The 15,307-nt window shown below is 27.0% G+C and overlaps 1 protein-coding gene across 6 annotated transcripts in view; it reads left to right on the top strand.

Annotated features, from left to right (window-relative positions):
- Positions 1-15,307, top strand: part of LOC142331723 (echinoderm microtubule-associated protein-like 2) — a 422,423-nt gene that overhangs the window by 369,689 nt on the left and 37,427 nt on the right. For all 6 annotated transcript variants that reach the window (XM_075377770.1, XM_075377764.1, XM_075377766.1 and 3 more), the window contains 6 exons: positions 2,056-2,211; positions 7,486-7,635; positions 10,151-10,223; positions 12,073-12,174; positions 13,144-13,248; positions 14,848-15,085. In XM_075377770.1, coding sequence (XP_075233885.1) covers positions 2,056-2,211; positions 7,486-7,635; positions 10,151-10,223; positions 12,073-12,174; positions 13,144-13,248; positions 14,848-15,085 — 824 coding nt within the window. The remainder of the gene's footprint in view (positions 1-2,055; positions 2,212-7,485; positions 7,636-10,150; positions 10,224-12,072; positions 12,175-13,143; positions 13,249-14,847; positions 15,086-15,307) is intronic.

The raw sequence follows: 15,307 nt of genomic DNA, 5'->3' as shown, positions 1-15,307 counted from the left end.
AAATATTTAAATTACATTTTGAATGAAGCATAATTGAATAATTTTGTTTTTCAGTAGAATAAAACAATAAGAAGCATACAAATTATAAAGCATAGTTTACCTTTTATACTGTCCAGCTTGAATAATTGTTTTTTTATTCTTAAAAATAAGCATTTGATTGCAGTTTGATTGATGGCTTCTTATTATGGTGCTTTTGTACTTGAATCAACTTTTCAACATTGATAATAAATATTCCTTGGTATCTTTCTTATCCATTTGTTTTATTATTATAATGTATCCTTAAAATTACTTACAATGGAATCATAAAATTTCTGGTGATCTTTTAAAGTAATTAATCATTTTTAAGGTATACCGTAAAAATATTATGTCTAGTAGATGTAATACACAATACTATGTAATGCAGTAAAAATATATTGGAGTATGGACAAGGACAAAAATTGCTTGCATCTATATTCTTAAACCCAGTGATGTACCGAGTGTGGTTAACAGAGTTGGTACCGTTGCAGTTATTGTAATTAGTAATTTTTTTCCAATTGTTAAATTTAATTTTAGTTGATACATTTTATATTCAAATTTGTGATTCATTTCTTATAGAATATTTATGCTGGAATTAAACAGATATGAAGATTATTCAATTTTAAATAATAATAAAGATTGTTACATATTTTGACCCAGTTTTCTGATAGAAATACATTTTTCATAATGAATGTGAGTTTCAGAGAAATTCATTCTTTAGAACTAGTTATAGTTTATAGAGGCCACCCACTGTTTTAGATGCTCTATCTTTTTTGTATAGTCTTCTAAAGAAATTGTTGGAAGTTTGCTTTGTAGTATCATGTCAAAAATGGAATATCGCTATTTTTTGCAAATCTTCATGTTTTATTGTCTTAACTAATACATCTAGATAATCAAAACATATCATTCATATGTTTTGAGATGTATGTGTGTCACATTGCTTTTGAACTTAGATCTCGTGTTTGACCAAACTGATTTTCTTCAAATTTGGCTCAAATATTATACATAGGGCTTTGAACTTTTTTTAAAATTTGTTAAGATGGTGGGGAACTGATTTTTATTTTCTTCAGAGGCATTTTAGAGAAATATTTATTAAAACAAATTCTTACCAATGAATACATGCATAATCCAAAAAAAATATTTTTCAAAAGTCAATCCCCACCTCTTTAAATTAAATGTATATTTTTTGTTATTTTGTTCTATCTCTCTATGGTTTAAATATTTTTCAACAAATTTTTGATTATATTTATACTTAATATAAAGGCTATCAAGAAATGCCTACAATTTTTTTTAAATTATAGATGCCGAACTTACAAATTTTACAAAGTTTTTTCAAAATTCTCATTTTCTTATTTTAGTCTTTAATGAAGGGATGTTAGATTTAGAGGAAACTTTAATCGCAAATTTATTAAGCTTAACCTATGTATAGTGTTTTTATAAAAATGTTAAAATTTATTCCCCACATTTAGAATTACGTATGTTCTGTTTTTTTCTTTTTTGGCTCTATTTATTTTAGTTTTTATTATTAATAGCTATGAAAGTAATACAATATTTTGCCAGCATTTTACACAGTTGTTAGATTCTTTGGTTTTATATATATACAATTTTTATAACATTTCAGTAGTATGCAAGCCTATAATGTTATTTCAATGCGTTTTATTTCTCTATGAGTAGATCTCTTATATACAAAGTAGGTAGAAACATGTAGGTTTAAGTGTATCTACACGTAGTCACTGAAAGAATGTTAAACATAGTAAATATAAATAGTAGTATTAGTCATGTTTAGTAAAATTATAATTATAGAATAGTACTTCTTATTAATAGTTGTGAAAAAGTACATATTTTAAAATCAGTACTTCAGTTATGCTCATACAAGTATTTATTTAATGAAGCACTATTGTAGTAGTTAAGTATTTGTACTGAAATTGTAGTATATGTTATCTTATTTAAATAATATTTTGTTGGTCATTTTTATTAATAAATCCCACATTTATTCTATAAATTATACAATGTATATTTATATATACATTTTTTTTGCAGTACAAGAGATGCTACATACAATGATGAAGAGGGATCATTGCGGATGTATCTACGTGGTCGGCCTATTGTACTTTACGCCCCCACAGCTCTTGCAGATGGTTATGAAATCACCAAAGTTGCTACTGCCCCTCATCAAAAATTGAAACTTGATTGGGTGTATCCTTTTTTATAAAAATAATTGTAGTTTATATTATTAATGCATTTCCTTTACATATGCACATTAAAAATTTTAATCATTATTTTTGTTTTATTTTAAAGAATATAGCTAAAATGTGATAATTATTTATTAATTTTTTGTAAATAGCTTTTCTTATTCAGCAGCCTTGTACTAATACCATTATTTTTTGCCACTTTCCATATGAGCTCCACAAAAAACCGAACTTGACAAAGTAACCATTGCAATGACATGATTTTGAGACAACCGCTTTTTAAACAAAAGAGATCAAAGAGAATTTTTAATGGGATTTATGCACTATTTTGCAAACAAACTTCCTAAAAACATTCTGAGAATAGAAAAATCAGTAGAAGCAGTGCATTAACAATACAGTCGAGAATACTGAAGAAGACAATTTAAAACATCATGCAAATCAGCTAACAATTTTATTTTTTTAAATTTCAGTTTTATTTTTGTAATTCTTGTGGCACAAGTTTAAAAAATTAAAAAAAATTGCCCTCAGCTCTATACAAAGATAAAAAATTTACAATTTTTTTTGTGAGAAACCACACCCTTTGGTTCTACAAAATTATAATCTAATACGGGACAGTATCTTTAGCACACCCCTTACCTTAGTGCTAAAGGTATTGTTACTGGTAAGGTAAACACATCATTATCTATATACATTTAGGGAGAAAAAGTAAAGCCATTAGGAATTTTAATTTGTAGAGGATACCTCTTAGAGAATATCTTTTTGCTCAAAGAAATATCTTCTAATGCTATTTCTTCATTTTCTTACTAAATAATAATTTTACATATGCCTTTACACATGCCTTTAAATAATCATTATTTTACATAATTTATCAGTATTCATTTCATTTTAACTCTACATTCTTAACATGGCTGTAAACAGTAATTGTTTAAATTTTGTCACTTTTTATTTAAATTATGCTTAATTTTGTATATTCCAGTTAAAATTATTGAAAAATATAACTTATTTAATTTACATTCGTAGTTGTAATTGTGTGGTAATTTTTCTCCTTATTGATTCTGCTGATGGTATGTAAATTTTTTTGGTATCTGATGTTGAATATATTAATAATTTGTTTTTTTTTATATATTTCCTTAAATAGCTTTGTAATAGAGCTAAAACATTATGGAATGTTAAAACTTTTTTAATTTGTGCCCCAAGTATACAGTATAAAAAATAATGCTTAAAAAACAAATTTGGTAAAAAGAAACTTGTAAGCTGATCTACATGATGTTTTGGTTTATCTTCTTCAGTGTTCTTTCTTTTATGATTAGAATGCCTAGACATATTACTTAGACTAATTCTTCTATCACCAGAATGGTTTTTTTTATTTTGTTGTGAAATAGTGTGTAAATCCCATTACAAATCTTTTGATTTCTGTTTTTGAAAAGTGGTGATCTCAAAGTGAAATGGCATCATGATATCACTTGGGAGTTCAATTTATCAAGTTCAATTTATCAATTTTTATAAAGTTCAATTTCTTGTGGACCTCATATGAATCAGTAATAACAAATAGTATCTAATAAACATGTTTTTGTTGAGCTTGATTAAACAACCAAAAACTATTACAATTATTACATAATAAAAGCATTTTTTTTTTTTTGTATATACAAGATGTCATAAAAAAGAGTATCCTTGGTGCCAGAAGTCCGGAACTGAGCAATGCAGTAAAATAAATAAGGCTGGTTGGTATTGGAACATGCTATGCATAGCATATTTTGAGTCATGTATATCATACTTATCTGGATTTCTTTCAGTTGTGCTATGTTTGTACAAGTATGAACGTTTTGCTGCAATTATTATGTAGAAAAAAAGACTTGTTTACATTCTTTTGGGAAGAGAAAAGCTACAGGGAATAATACTTGGTGAATAGGATGGCTGTTGAACATGTGGAATTTGATGCTTTGCAAGAAACTGCTAAATGCTGCACAAAATGGAAAATTTACAACTGTATTCTCATGATGTGCTTATTCCTTTCACTGATGCATATTGGCTGTTTGCAGCAAATTGTGGCCCTCAAATGTCACAAAATTTGACAGCAGTACACCTTGAATATTGTTTGAACTGTTTGAGTATATATATTATGTTTAATTCCCTAATAATTGAGGAAAAAAGCCAGCCTTTTCTTGACATTGTTGTTTTGTTTCTTTGTCTTGAAAGGTTCTTGCTTTCTTGGGTCTGAGAGAATTTTACATTATCCATGGCATAGACTGGACTAACTTTGAGATCATGCCCAAAATCCCATATTTCACCAGTAATTATCATTTTCAAAAAGTTTTAATCTTGTGACACATTCAAAGAGGTTACTACCAGCTGAAAGATGCACCATTTCTGGTCACCTGTGAGAAATTTTACTGAAACTTGGCTACTAAGCATCTCATACCTAGCCAAATAATACTTAAGTTTTCAGATAACTCAAAATTAATGATTTGGTGATTTTTAAGCAAAGCAGTAAACAAAACTTTTACTTGGTTTTCACTTTTGCTCTTTGAAGACATTCAAGATCATTAATTATTTCTAGTACATTCAATTGTTTTTATCTTGAAAACATTTATTTCACCATTGTATGACTCATACAATGTTCTTAGTAGACAAGTTATGAAATTTGTAGCTTTAAATACTGCCTTTGTCTATTTCATCAGATTTTTTACAAAATCAGATCCAAACTCGTTGATTTTTACTTCATTGTACGAAGTAAGTAAAGGAAGTTTTGTGATTGCAAAAAATTTCAGTTTTCAGATTTTAACAGAAATATCAGTTTTGACCATCCCTGAATCTATTTTGACTAATTTTGGCGTAACGTCTTTATGTATGTATATATGTGCATATGTATCTCGCATAACTCAAAAACAATTAGCCGTAAGATGTTGAAGTTTTGGATTTAGAACTGTTGTAACTTCTAGTTGTGCACCTCCCCTTTTGATTGTAATCAACTGGACCAAAAGTGTCCAAAAAAGCTCAAAATGCAAAAACAAATGTGGATTTTTAGACTTTTTTTAACTGCAGTAATAGCTCTCATTAAGACCTTTTCAATGATATACCATAGGTGGTACTTACTTCATTGGTTCCAGAGTTGTAGCCAAATAAAATTTTAATTAATGAAATATTTGGATCTTATGAGAGGAAGGCACTTCGGTTCAATTCTGACTTCATCTCCTTTTTTTTAATTTAAATATATTGATTTATTAATAATTATAACCTCTAATTGTAAAAAAAATTACAATAAATAATAATTCACTTATAATAATAAAAAAAAAATATATGAAAAAATATCAGAAGTTATTAATGAAATAAAACGTTATGTACTTTTCATTTAAAAAAAAAAAATGTGTATATGTAATTTAATAGGCGTACAATGAAGTCATGTGGTGTTCTCATCAGATTATTTTTTTTATTGGCATTCACAACTAACTCATTCACAGAAAAAAAAGAAGCTGTTTGAATTTATAAGAACAAAGTACTATTGAAAATCAGGAGATAAGAAGAATTTATGATGCATGGATGGAAGATTCTAGCATCAACCTATACACAGCTGGATGCAACTTTGTTGCCTGATTCCAGAGCCATACCACCAGTTTGGATACATTTTAATCAGACATCATGTGCATATTTGATTTTTAAAAAGTGACCTTTTTATTTTTTCTGTATTTAACATTTTAAACACATGTAGAAATAAATAAAAGTTTTAGTTTTGCATAATTTTTAATAGTCTATATCAAAAATATTTTTTGCACTCAATGGGTTATACGAGGCATGTTTTTTTTTTTTAAATAAGGACCATTTTGATATAAGAGTTGAAATAAGTGAAATAGAAAAAACTTTATTATAACAAAATATATGTATATGCTATTTTTCTACATATTTGCCATTTACTGCAATACATTTTTGATATCGGTTTACCAGCTTCATTATTCCATTATTGAAGAATTCTCCCGTCTGTGATTTAAACTAATTAATTACTCTGTTTTGCAATTCCTCATCATCTTCAAACTTCTGCGATGCTAGCCATTGTTTTAAATGCAGAAAAAAGTAATCACTTAGTGCAACATCCGGATTGTAAGGTGGGTGTACGAAGATTTTGTAACAAAATCCTCATAATTGTTCAGTGATTTTGTTTGCTGTGAGGTATTACATTATCATGGAGAAAGAAAATTTTGTTGGTTAGCTTCCCACGCCTATTTTTTTAAATTAAATGTATATGTTTTATAAGCATTTCACATTATGTATCAGCATTAACAAATAATGATGCTGTACATAATTATATTCAATAAACTAACAAATGTACACAGATTTTAAAGTATTACTTTATAAAATATAAAAGTTGATGTCTTATTTTGATTAAATTTTCATTTTGAATAAAAATAGCATTTTTTATGTTTAAATTTTACACATATTTGCTACAATCATATTTAGTTTTATAGACAAAATATACTAATATTAAATTTTACACATGAACAATAATTATTTAAAAATAAAACTGCATTTTTTAAAGCAAGAACTAGTGTAATTTGAAGTAACAACTTCATTAATGAGAAAATTGTGTGAAATTTTTAGGATAGAATTGATTGAATATAAATTAATTATTTCAGCCGATAATGTAAAATTAGCGTCAGAGGTATAGTTCAACGTTATTCCCTTCCCTCCAAAAAACAAATTCTATTATCCAACTTATTTTTATAATATAATGTTTATGTGGCATAACATAAAGTTAATTAAAGGAGTTTTTTAGCTTTTATTCTTAATTAAAAAATGTTTGTTTTACGTAAAACTGAATATGTTATTTGAGCTAATGAATTACACATTACAATATTTTGTTTAATTGTTTAGTCCTCATAAAGTAAGATGGTTATGCACAATTTAGTTCCTCTTCTTTCATGCTTCTGTTTTTTACAGCATTATGAGAATCCTCAAAATTTTGTATTCTTTTCCTATAGTAAAATGTGTTTTCTTATTCTTTAAGAAATTGCCATGCTGTCTGATATAATTTGTTAATTTGTTGTAACTAAAGTTATTCAGATCACTAAATAAAACAAATAAGAGAAATTTAGTATATCTTGTGCTTATGTTTTAATGTATTATGTATTATGTATAGTTCTTTGTAAATTAATATAATTTAATCAGTTTATTTAATAACACATTTAAACTGCACATAAAAACATAAGAGAAAAAAATGATTGTATATAGTTTTTATTCATCAAAATTTTTGCTGTCTAATTTTAATGTTATCCTTGATTCTAATAATTAGTTATGGTTACCGGGGAAGAGATTGTCGTTCAAATTTGTACCTGTTGCCAACTGGTGAAATTGTATATTTTGTTGCTGCTGTTGTTGTTTTATATAATGTTGAAGAACAGAGTCAAAGGCACTATTTAGGTCATACTGATGATGTAAAATGGTAAGTTATTTTTTTTTTTTCATAATTTTGTTAATATATTAAGTTACTAAAGCAGCTTTGTTTTAATAAACCAGTTACTGTATATTACTAAAAACACCTAGCTTTATGTTAATGCTTTTGATTACCTATCATATTAATCACTATAACTTAAAATTTATAAAAATATATTTTTTTTAATCATTAAGCATTTTAAAGGTTATTTTTAACTATAGATGCTGTAATCCAAATAGGCAATCTGTATGTCACTGTTTTAAAGTGGTAATTCTATTGTTAAGAAAACAATGAAAGTGATTAGTTATCATAATGAAAAACAAGAATTTTTTCAAGTTTCTTGAACTAGTATGCAGTGTTGTTTGTCCTTAAAAATAATAAATTTTCTTATTAAAATGAAATTAGTAGAGTTCATACAATTACAGAACAGTTGCGGTGATAAAGTTAAATGTTATGTACTTTGCAATATCAGATTTATTAACTTTAATACAATGCAATTGTTATGGTAGGTTGGTTATGCTTCCTGGGTGGGACTTCCTAATACAGACTAGTATTTATGCTTAACAAACTCTGATGTTTATAAGTGGGTGTGTTTCTTGTTACAGTTGTAGTATTGTATTCATTTTATTAACTACTGCAGATTTTATATTAGTCTATATATTTGCTAATAGTAATAATATATTAATTATTTATTCAGGATATCCTTGTTTATGTTTTTATTGTTTAAAATGTTTGTTATAATATATTAAATTGGCATAAACTCTTAACTGTAACTATTAATTTTATTCAGTTTTTTTTATTTAACAATTTGTGTTTGACACCATAATTCAGTTTACACGATTTATTTTAAGCTGAATAGAAAACCAGCATCTTATTCAGATATTACCTCTTACAGTCACTTAAAAATATTTAATGAAATTCAGTAAAGTATTTTCTGGTCTTCGGTAGGAATAAAAAAAAAAAATATATATATATATATATATATATATATATATATATAGTGAATAAGACAAGTTTTTAATATTGTTATGCTTATCTCTTTACAAACAATTACACACAAATACAGAGTCTTTTGAAAAGTCTTGCATTAGTACAGCAATTAGTTTCATTGACTTATCTTACAGTAGTTGTTGAAAATGGTCCACATGAATATCCAGACATATCTGTATACTTTTACTGTTCCGTCTAGATAGCGCTATAGCACTAGAAGGGAAAGTATTGTAATTGGTCTAATTTGGTCATATACGGTTTTCACCGTATATGACCTTGATGTTTTGACAATAAGGAACACAAAAAAACAGATAGAAATTTTCTGATTGTTAATGCTTGTGTGTATATATGTATGTTTGTGTGCGTGCATTCGTGCACATGCGCGCGTGGGTGTGTGTGTAAGTGATGCATCAGAAACAACCCACAGTTGTAGGACTTTCCTGGAACGTGGCTTTAGCTGCCATGATGGGAAATTCTTGCAATTGTGTTGTATTTTTTCTTGTTCTTGAACCTGAAGACACTCACAAGTTCTACATGTAAATTATCTTTGGTGAAGTCACATATAATAGTTTGAAATTCCTGGACGCTGTGCGATTCCCTCGATAAACATTACTTTTTGCATAACCCCAGAAGTAAAAATCCCATGAAGGAGGTGGCCACACCTTAGAAATAGTTCTATCACTGAAAACCTCTTGTAGAAACTATATGCTTTGCCTGCTGTATACATGGATACACCATCCTGTTTCATTCTTTCCTCTCTATTTTTAATTACATAGATAAGGTAATAGTAACTTTTAACAAAAATTTTAGCAAGAATTTTAATTGAAATCAAAAAAAAAGTATAATCATTTTATTCAAGGTTTTTAGAAATAATTCCACTGCACAGTCATTATTAATAAATATAATATAGAACAGCAATTTAATTTTTACCATAACACTTGGAAGCAATGACAATAAGTGTATGTTGGCTTTATATATAAAAGGACTATTTAAATTCAAACATTTTTACTCAAACATGTTGATCATTTTTATAAGGAAATAAATTGTAACTAAATCGACAAGCAATTTAAAATTTACTTTTAAAATGTACAAAAATATTCAGCCTTGAAACATTCATTTTCATTTGTCATATTCCAAATACTTGTCTAAAACAAATTAAAAAAAAAAAAAAAACTATTGATAGTTCTTGAGGAAAAGTTCAAATAACATATGCACTTGGAAGAAAATACTTGTATCTAAATATATAAGTAACCCCTTATTATGCATGTACCTGTATGATACTTTTATACAATTCTATTTTTTTTTCCTGTTAAACCTGTTAATAATCTTTTCTGAAAAAAATGTTAATAATTTGCTCTAAAAAAAGGAATCTGTTGGAAAACATTTAGAAATTGCTAATATAGAAGATTCTGTTCATTTTGTTCAATTTATTTGTTTATTTATTTTAATTTTTGAACTTGTTCACTGTTTATAAATAGTGTGCTGTTTGTTTATTATAATTTTTTTTTAAAAAAGGCATGATTGCTTGTTGCAGTATTACTGTTCATCCTAACAAACTACTGGTAGCTTCTGGTCAAACAGCTGGTCATGATGCTAGAGAAGGAAGAGTAAGTATTTGAATAGAAAAGTATTTCTTTTATTATTTTTATAAAATGTGATATATAGCAAATAGAGGTTATGAAGTGTAGATTTATCAATAATTTGAGAATAATTCAATCTGGTCAACAATCATAATTTATAATTACCTTATATATATATTTAAACAATATTAAAAAAATTATCTTTTTTAAAAAAGTGCTGCAGCTTTAATCAAAATTTAAAAAAATTAAGTTGTGCATAATTTTGAAAAATAGTTCACCTGTTAATAATTTTGTAGGTAGATGTTATGTAAAAATAATAAAATAACTTTTTATTTAAATAGATATGAAATCATATATATGAAAATTCTGCTCTTTGGTACAGTAAATTTCCAAATAAATATAATGCAAATAAGTTATGCTGTTTCCAAGATTAATAATTATGAGGGCTAAGTTTAATAATTATGAGGGGGGAGTTTAGTAATTATGAGGGTGTGAATTTTATAATTGTTTTAAACTTTACAACTACAAGGGATAGCTAAAATGTAATGCATAGTTGCTCATAACTTAACAATTGAAAAGAGAAATAATCAAATGAAACAAATATGACATAAAAGTATATTTTATTTCTTACAAAAACTTACATCTACTTTTCCACATAATTGCCATTTATAGCTACACAGTTCTCCCAAAATTGAACCAGTTTTCTCATTCCATCAATGAAGAATGCCAGCATTCTTCATTGATCCACTACTTCACTGTCCATCCAACACATCCACTATCCATCAGTTCATCATCCTTGGTGAAGTGAAAATTAAAAAAAAATTATTCCCCACCTCTAAAAAAAATTCTGTTTTTGTTTTTTGACTCTTGTTTAATTTTTATTATTAAAAAAGTATATTTTTCTTTCTTACTTTATAGCTATTAAAATTTAAGTAGTTTTGGTTCCTATAATATACTCCAGACTGAAAATAAGAAGCTAATTTTTTCATTACTATTGTAAAAGTTTTATTTTATTTTTTAAATGTTTTTAAACAATTTTTTTAAACTTTTTTAAATTTATTTATTTTTGTTTAATATTTATAAAAAGATTTATACTTAGTTATCCGTACAGAGTAAGGGAGGAGCATAAATATTATTTTGTCAATCTCTATAATCAATAAAAAAGCTCCGTTGATACAAGGCCCCAAAATTAAAAAAAAATTAGGAAAAGTTTTTTGTTACTTGTATTTAAATATTGAATGACAATAGATTTACTTTAATGATTGAATGGCAAAGATTTACTGGGAAAGCCGGAAAGATTTTGCAAAGAAATAGCTGCACAAGATACTGTAAGACTTGACCAGGAAAGTCATGCAATACTTTGCCAGCATTTTTAATTATTGGATTTTCACATTTAATTAACTGTCATCAAGTATTGGAACCAAAATTATTGACACATAAATAAAATTTACCCATCCATTTCATACCTACACTCCAGTTCTCTAGCAAATGGTCATCAGACCCTACAAATTTCAATGTTCATATTGATTCTATCATTATTATTTGTTAGATTATTGATTATTAATTATTTAGGTTATTATCTACTGATTATTTGTATTTTAGATTTAACATTTGTTTTATTGATCCATGATTATAACTTATTATTTGGTTCTTATTTGAACTAACCTATTAACAAGCTACAAAGGTTGATTGTTCTAGGATGTACCGTGCTACATAGTCAATTTTTTTCAAGTGATTTGTGTTTTAGTTAATATATAAATTTCATTAATTGATAATTTAGTTAGTTCTTAATCTAGAAAAATAAAAATTATTCAAATCTTTTTTTAATATTACTGATGATGTGATATTAAATAATTTTGTATTGTTTTAATTTCAGCCACATATTAGGATCTGGAATTCAGTAAATCTGAACACTTTGGCTATTATTGGTATTGGAGAATTTGAACGTTCTATCAGCTGTGTTTCATTTTCAAAAGCTGTGAGTATATGCATTTTTTTACTTTTACTTTATTTTAATTCTATTCCTTTTTTTCCTTTTCCCATTCTTTTTTACATTTCCTTTCTTGTTTACTTTACACTCATTATTAAAATGGACCATGTGAAATATAAAAAAACAAAAACGTTGATGAAATTTTTTTTTTTTCAGTTCATGAAATTGATCATGTTCTACATATTAATCATTATTTTTTGTAAATAGCATAAGTTAAAATATGCTTGAACATATATTAAACATGAAGAAACTGCTGGTTCTCTGTCTATATCAACTCTTCACTGTAATATTGAACAAGTCCTTTGATAGAAACATAAATGGAGGTGAAACATGGGTGTTTCATTTTCAGTCAGAATAAGCACAAGAGCTTTGAAAAGTATTCTTTGTCATATCTTCATTAAAAGTTTTTATAGTGTTTCCTAGGCGAGAAAATAAGGATATCAGTGTTAAAATGACCTAAAAATAAGAAGAAGTACTTCAGTTAAATCACTCTACATATCATGATCTCTAATTTGGTATATATCTTCATTAAAAGTTTTTATAGTGTTTCCTAGGCGAGAAAATAAGGATATCAGTGTTAAAATGACCTAAAAATAAGAAGAAGTACTTCAGTTAAATCACTCTACATATCATGATCTCTAATTTGGTATAAGCAGATAACACCGCATACATAAAAGATTACCTGTTACAATTAACTTCTGAATCACTCTAAATGAACAAAATTTGAGGATATATAATGTTAAGGATTATTTTTCAAAAAGTACTGTGTTTTTGGTCATTCTTGTCAAACCTTTGGATTAATCATTTCACAGTGACAGCACAACCAAGAAAAATGATCAGTTGTGATTAATAGTCAAAAGTTGTTTAAAAAATGAGCAAATGACCAAAATGAACAAAAAATTGATCATTATTTTATAGAGCAAGTATATTTACAATTATTATTATTTTTATTTTTAGGATGGAGGCTCTTTACTCTGTGCTGTTGATGAAGCTAATGACCATAACATATCAATATGGGATTGGCAGAAAGGAGACAAAGGCCATAAAATAACAGAGACAAAGGTAAGTACTGTAAAAAAATTTAACTTATCAGTGTTTACCTTAAATATAGAATGTTTATAAAATTGTAAGATTCATACTAATTACTAATAGTAGAAACCAATAACATGGAACCAAGAAGTTAAATCTTAATAATAACTTAAGATGTGTAATTAATCATAATCGAATAATCAACTTTTCTTTTATAGTTAAATTTATTTAATTTTAGAAAGATGATCAGTTTTCATAGGTGTTAGGGAAAGAACACTTGTATCCTCTTGAGTAAAGTACTCTGTAGGTATAACTGTCCTTCCAAACTACTCTTAAGTAGATGCAAGCAGTTACTTCAGCAGTCTACTGCGAAACTTTGAAAAAACTTAGGCGAGCCATTCAGAACAAATGTTGCTGTATCCTGTCATCTGGTGTTATTTTTTTTTTGGATAACAACGCTCATCCTCACAGTGTTCTAAGAACTCAAGAACTTCTGAATCAATTCCAATGGGACATTTTTGATCATCCCCTTACAGCCTGGACTTGGCGCCGAGTGATTTTCTTCTCAGTCACATGAAGAAATAGCTTGCGTTGCATTACTTCAATGACGATGTCGATGAACTTCAAAATGCCGTGAAAGGTTGGTTAGGTACCCAGGCAGGTGAATATTATGTGAAAGGTATTTGTAAATTAATGAAACACAATGACAAATGCTTGAATTTTAATGGTGACTATTTGTATGTTGAGAAATAGTTAAAAGCTTTAGTTTTAAGTTGTATATAATAAAATATTTTTATCTATGCAGGTTTTTTATTTATAGCCAAACGGAGGTTACTTTCTGAACCGCCCTCATAGCTTATATTCTTATTTTTGCTGCATAAATAATTTCCTCAAATTAATGGAAATGGAAATGTATGATACTTTTGTATTGCATTATATCGAAAAACGTTTGAGAACTGCCGATCCACTGTATTAATATTAATAAATACCTATTATACTAATAATTTTGTATTAAAATAATTATAATGCAAAACTTTTTTTTTCTGTAGTGTAGTGTTTGTTTGCATACCACCTTGAAAAGCTGTGTATTCCACTGGTGGTATGCATAGCACAATTTGAGAACATCTGGTATAGTTGATAAACATGCTGCCACTTGTGCCACCAGACCAGTGAAACTGTAATCTTAAATAAAAAAAACATTTTTTTATTTTAAAAATATGTAAAATACTTTTAGAATGGAATTGATTTATAAAATATACTAAAATTCTTAGGATTGGGGTGAAAAGCAGGCAAAAGTACTTCAAATTCTAAAGTTTTAAAAAGTAAGATGGGTTTGAGTTAAAACTGTTTTTAAACAAATTTGACTGGAAAGATATTCACAGTTAAATCAAAGAGCAAGGTCATGTCTACTAGGACTAGTCTACCTTAATTAAACTGAATCTTAAAATGTGGATGCATTAATTAAACATTAATTAATTTATTATCAAAAAGAATTGTTAAAAGCAAAAGCTGTTGATGCTTAATAGTATTTTTACAAACAAGTCCTGATGTATTATCTTAGATGAATAAAAAATTTATTTAATGATTTGATGAACTATTATTATTTATCTTTTATTTTTTTTTTTTTTTCAGTGTTCTGTTGATACTGTTGTAGCAGCTGAATTTCATCCACTGGATAAAAATTGTATAGTTACTTGTGGTAAAGGACATATTAGTTTTTGGACATTAGATAATGGTGGAACATTGTACAAAAGAATGGGTATATTTGAAAACAGAGATAAACCTAAATATGTTACTTGTCTTGCATTTACTCAAACTGGTGATGTTCTTTCTGGTGATTCTAATGGAAATATCATTGTTTGGGGCAGAGGTAACTGATGTTTTATTTAAAAATTTTTCTTTATATTTCATTAATATAAAAAAATGTTACTTTATAAAACTGATAAAAATTTTTAACAAATTAATGATACTGTAGATAAATATTTAAAATTTCTTATTGGCATAATCATTTGCTGCTCCATAGTGGAGCGATAATTTCGCTTCCCTTCATCCAGAAGGTTGTGGGTTCAAATGTCTATAAAGCTTGGCGTTT

This window comes from Lycorma delicatula, chromosome 10, assembly GCF_047948215.1.
Source record: "Lycorma delicatula isolate Av1 chromosome 10, ASM4794821v1, whole genome shotgun sequence".
Lineage (NCBI taxonomy): Eukaryota > Metazoa > Arthropoda > Insecta > Hemiptera > Fulgoridae > Lycorma > Lycorma delicatula.
Note: the sequence above shows the minus strand (reverse complement) of the source record. Positions and strands in the feature narration are given on the sequence as shown.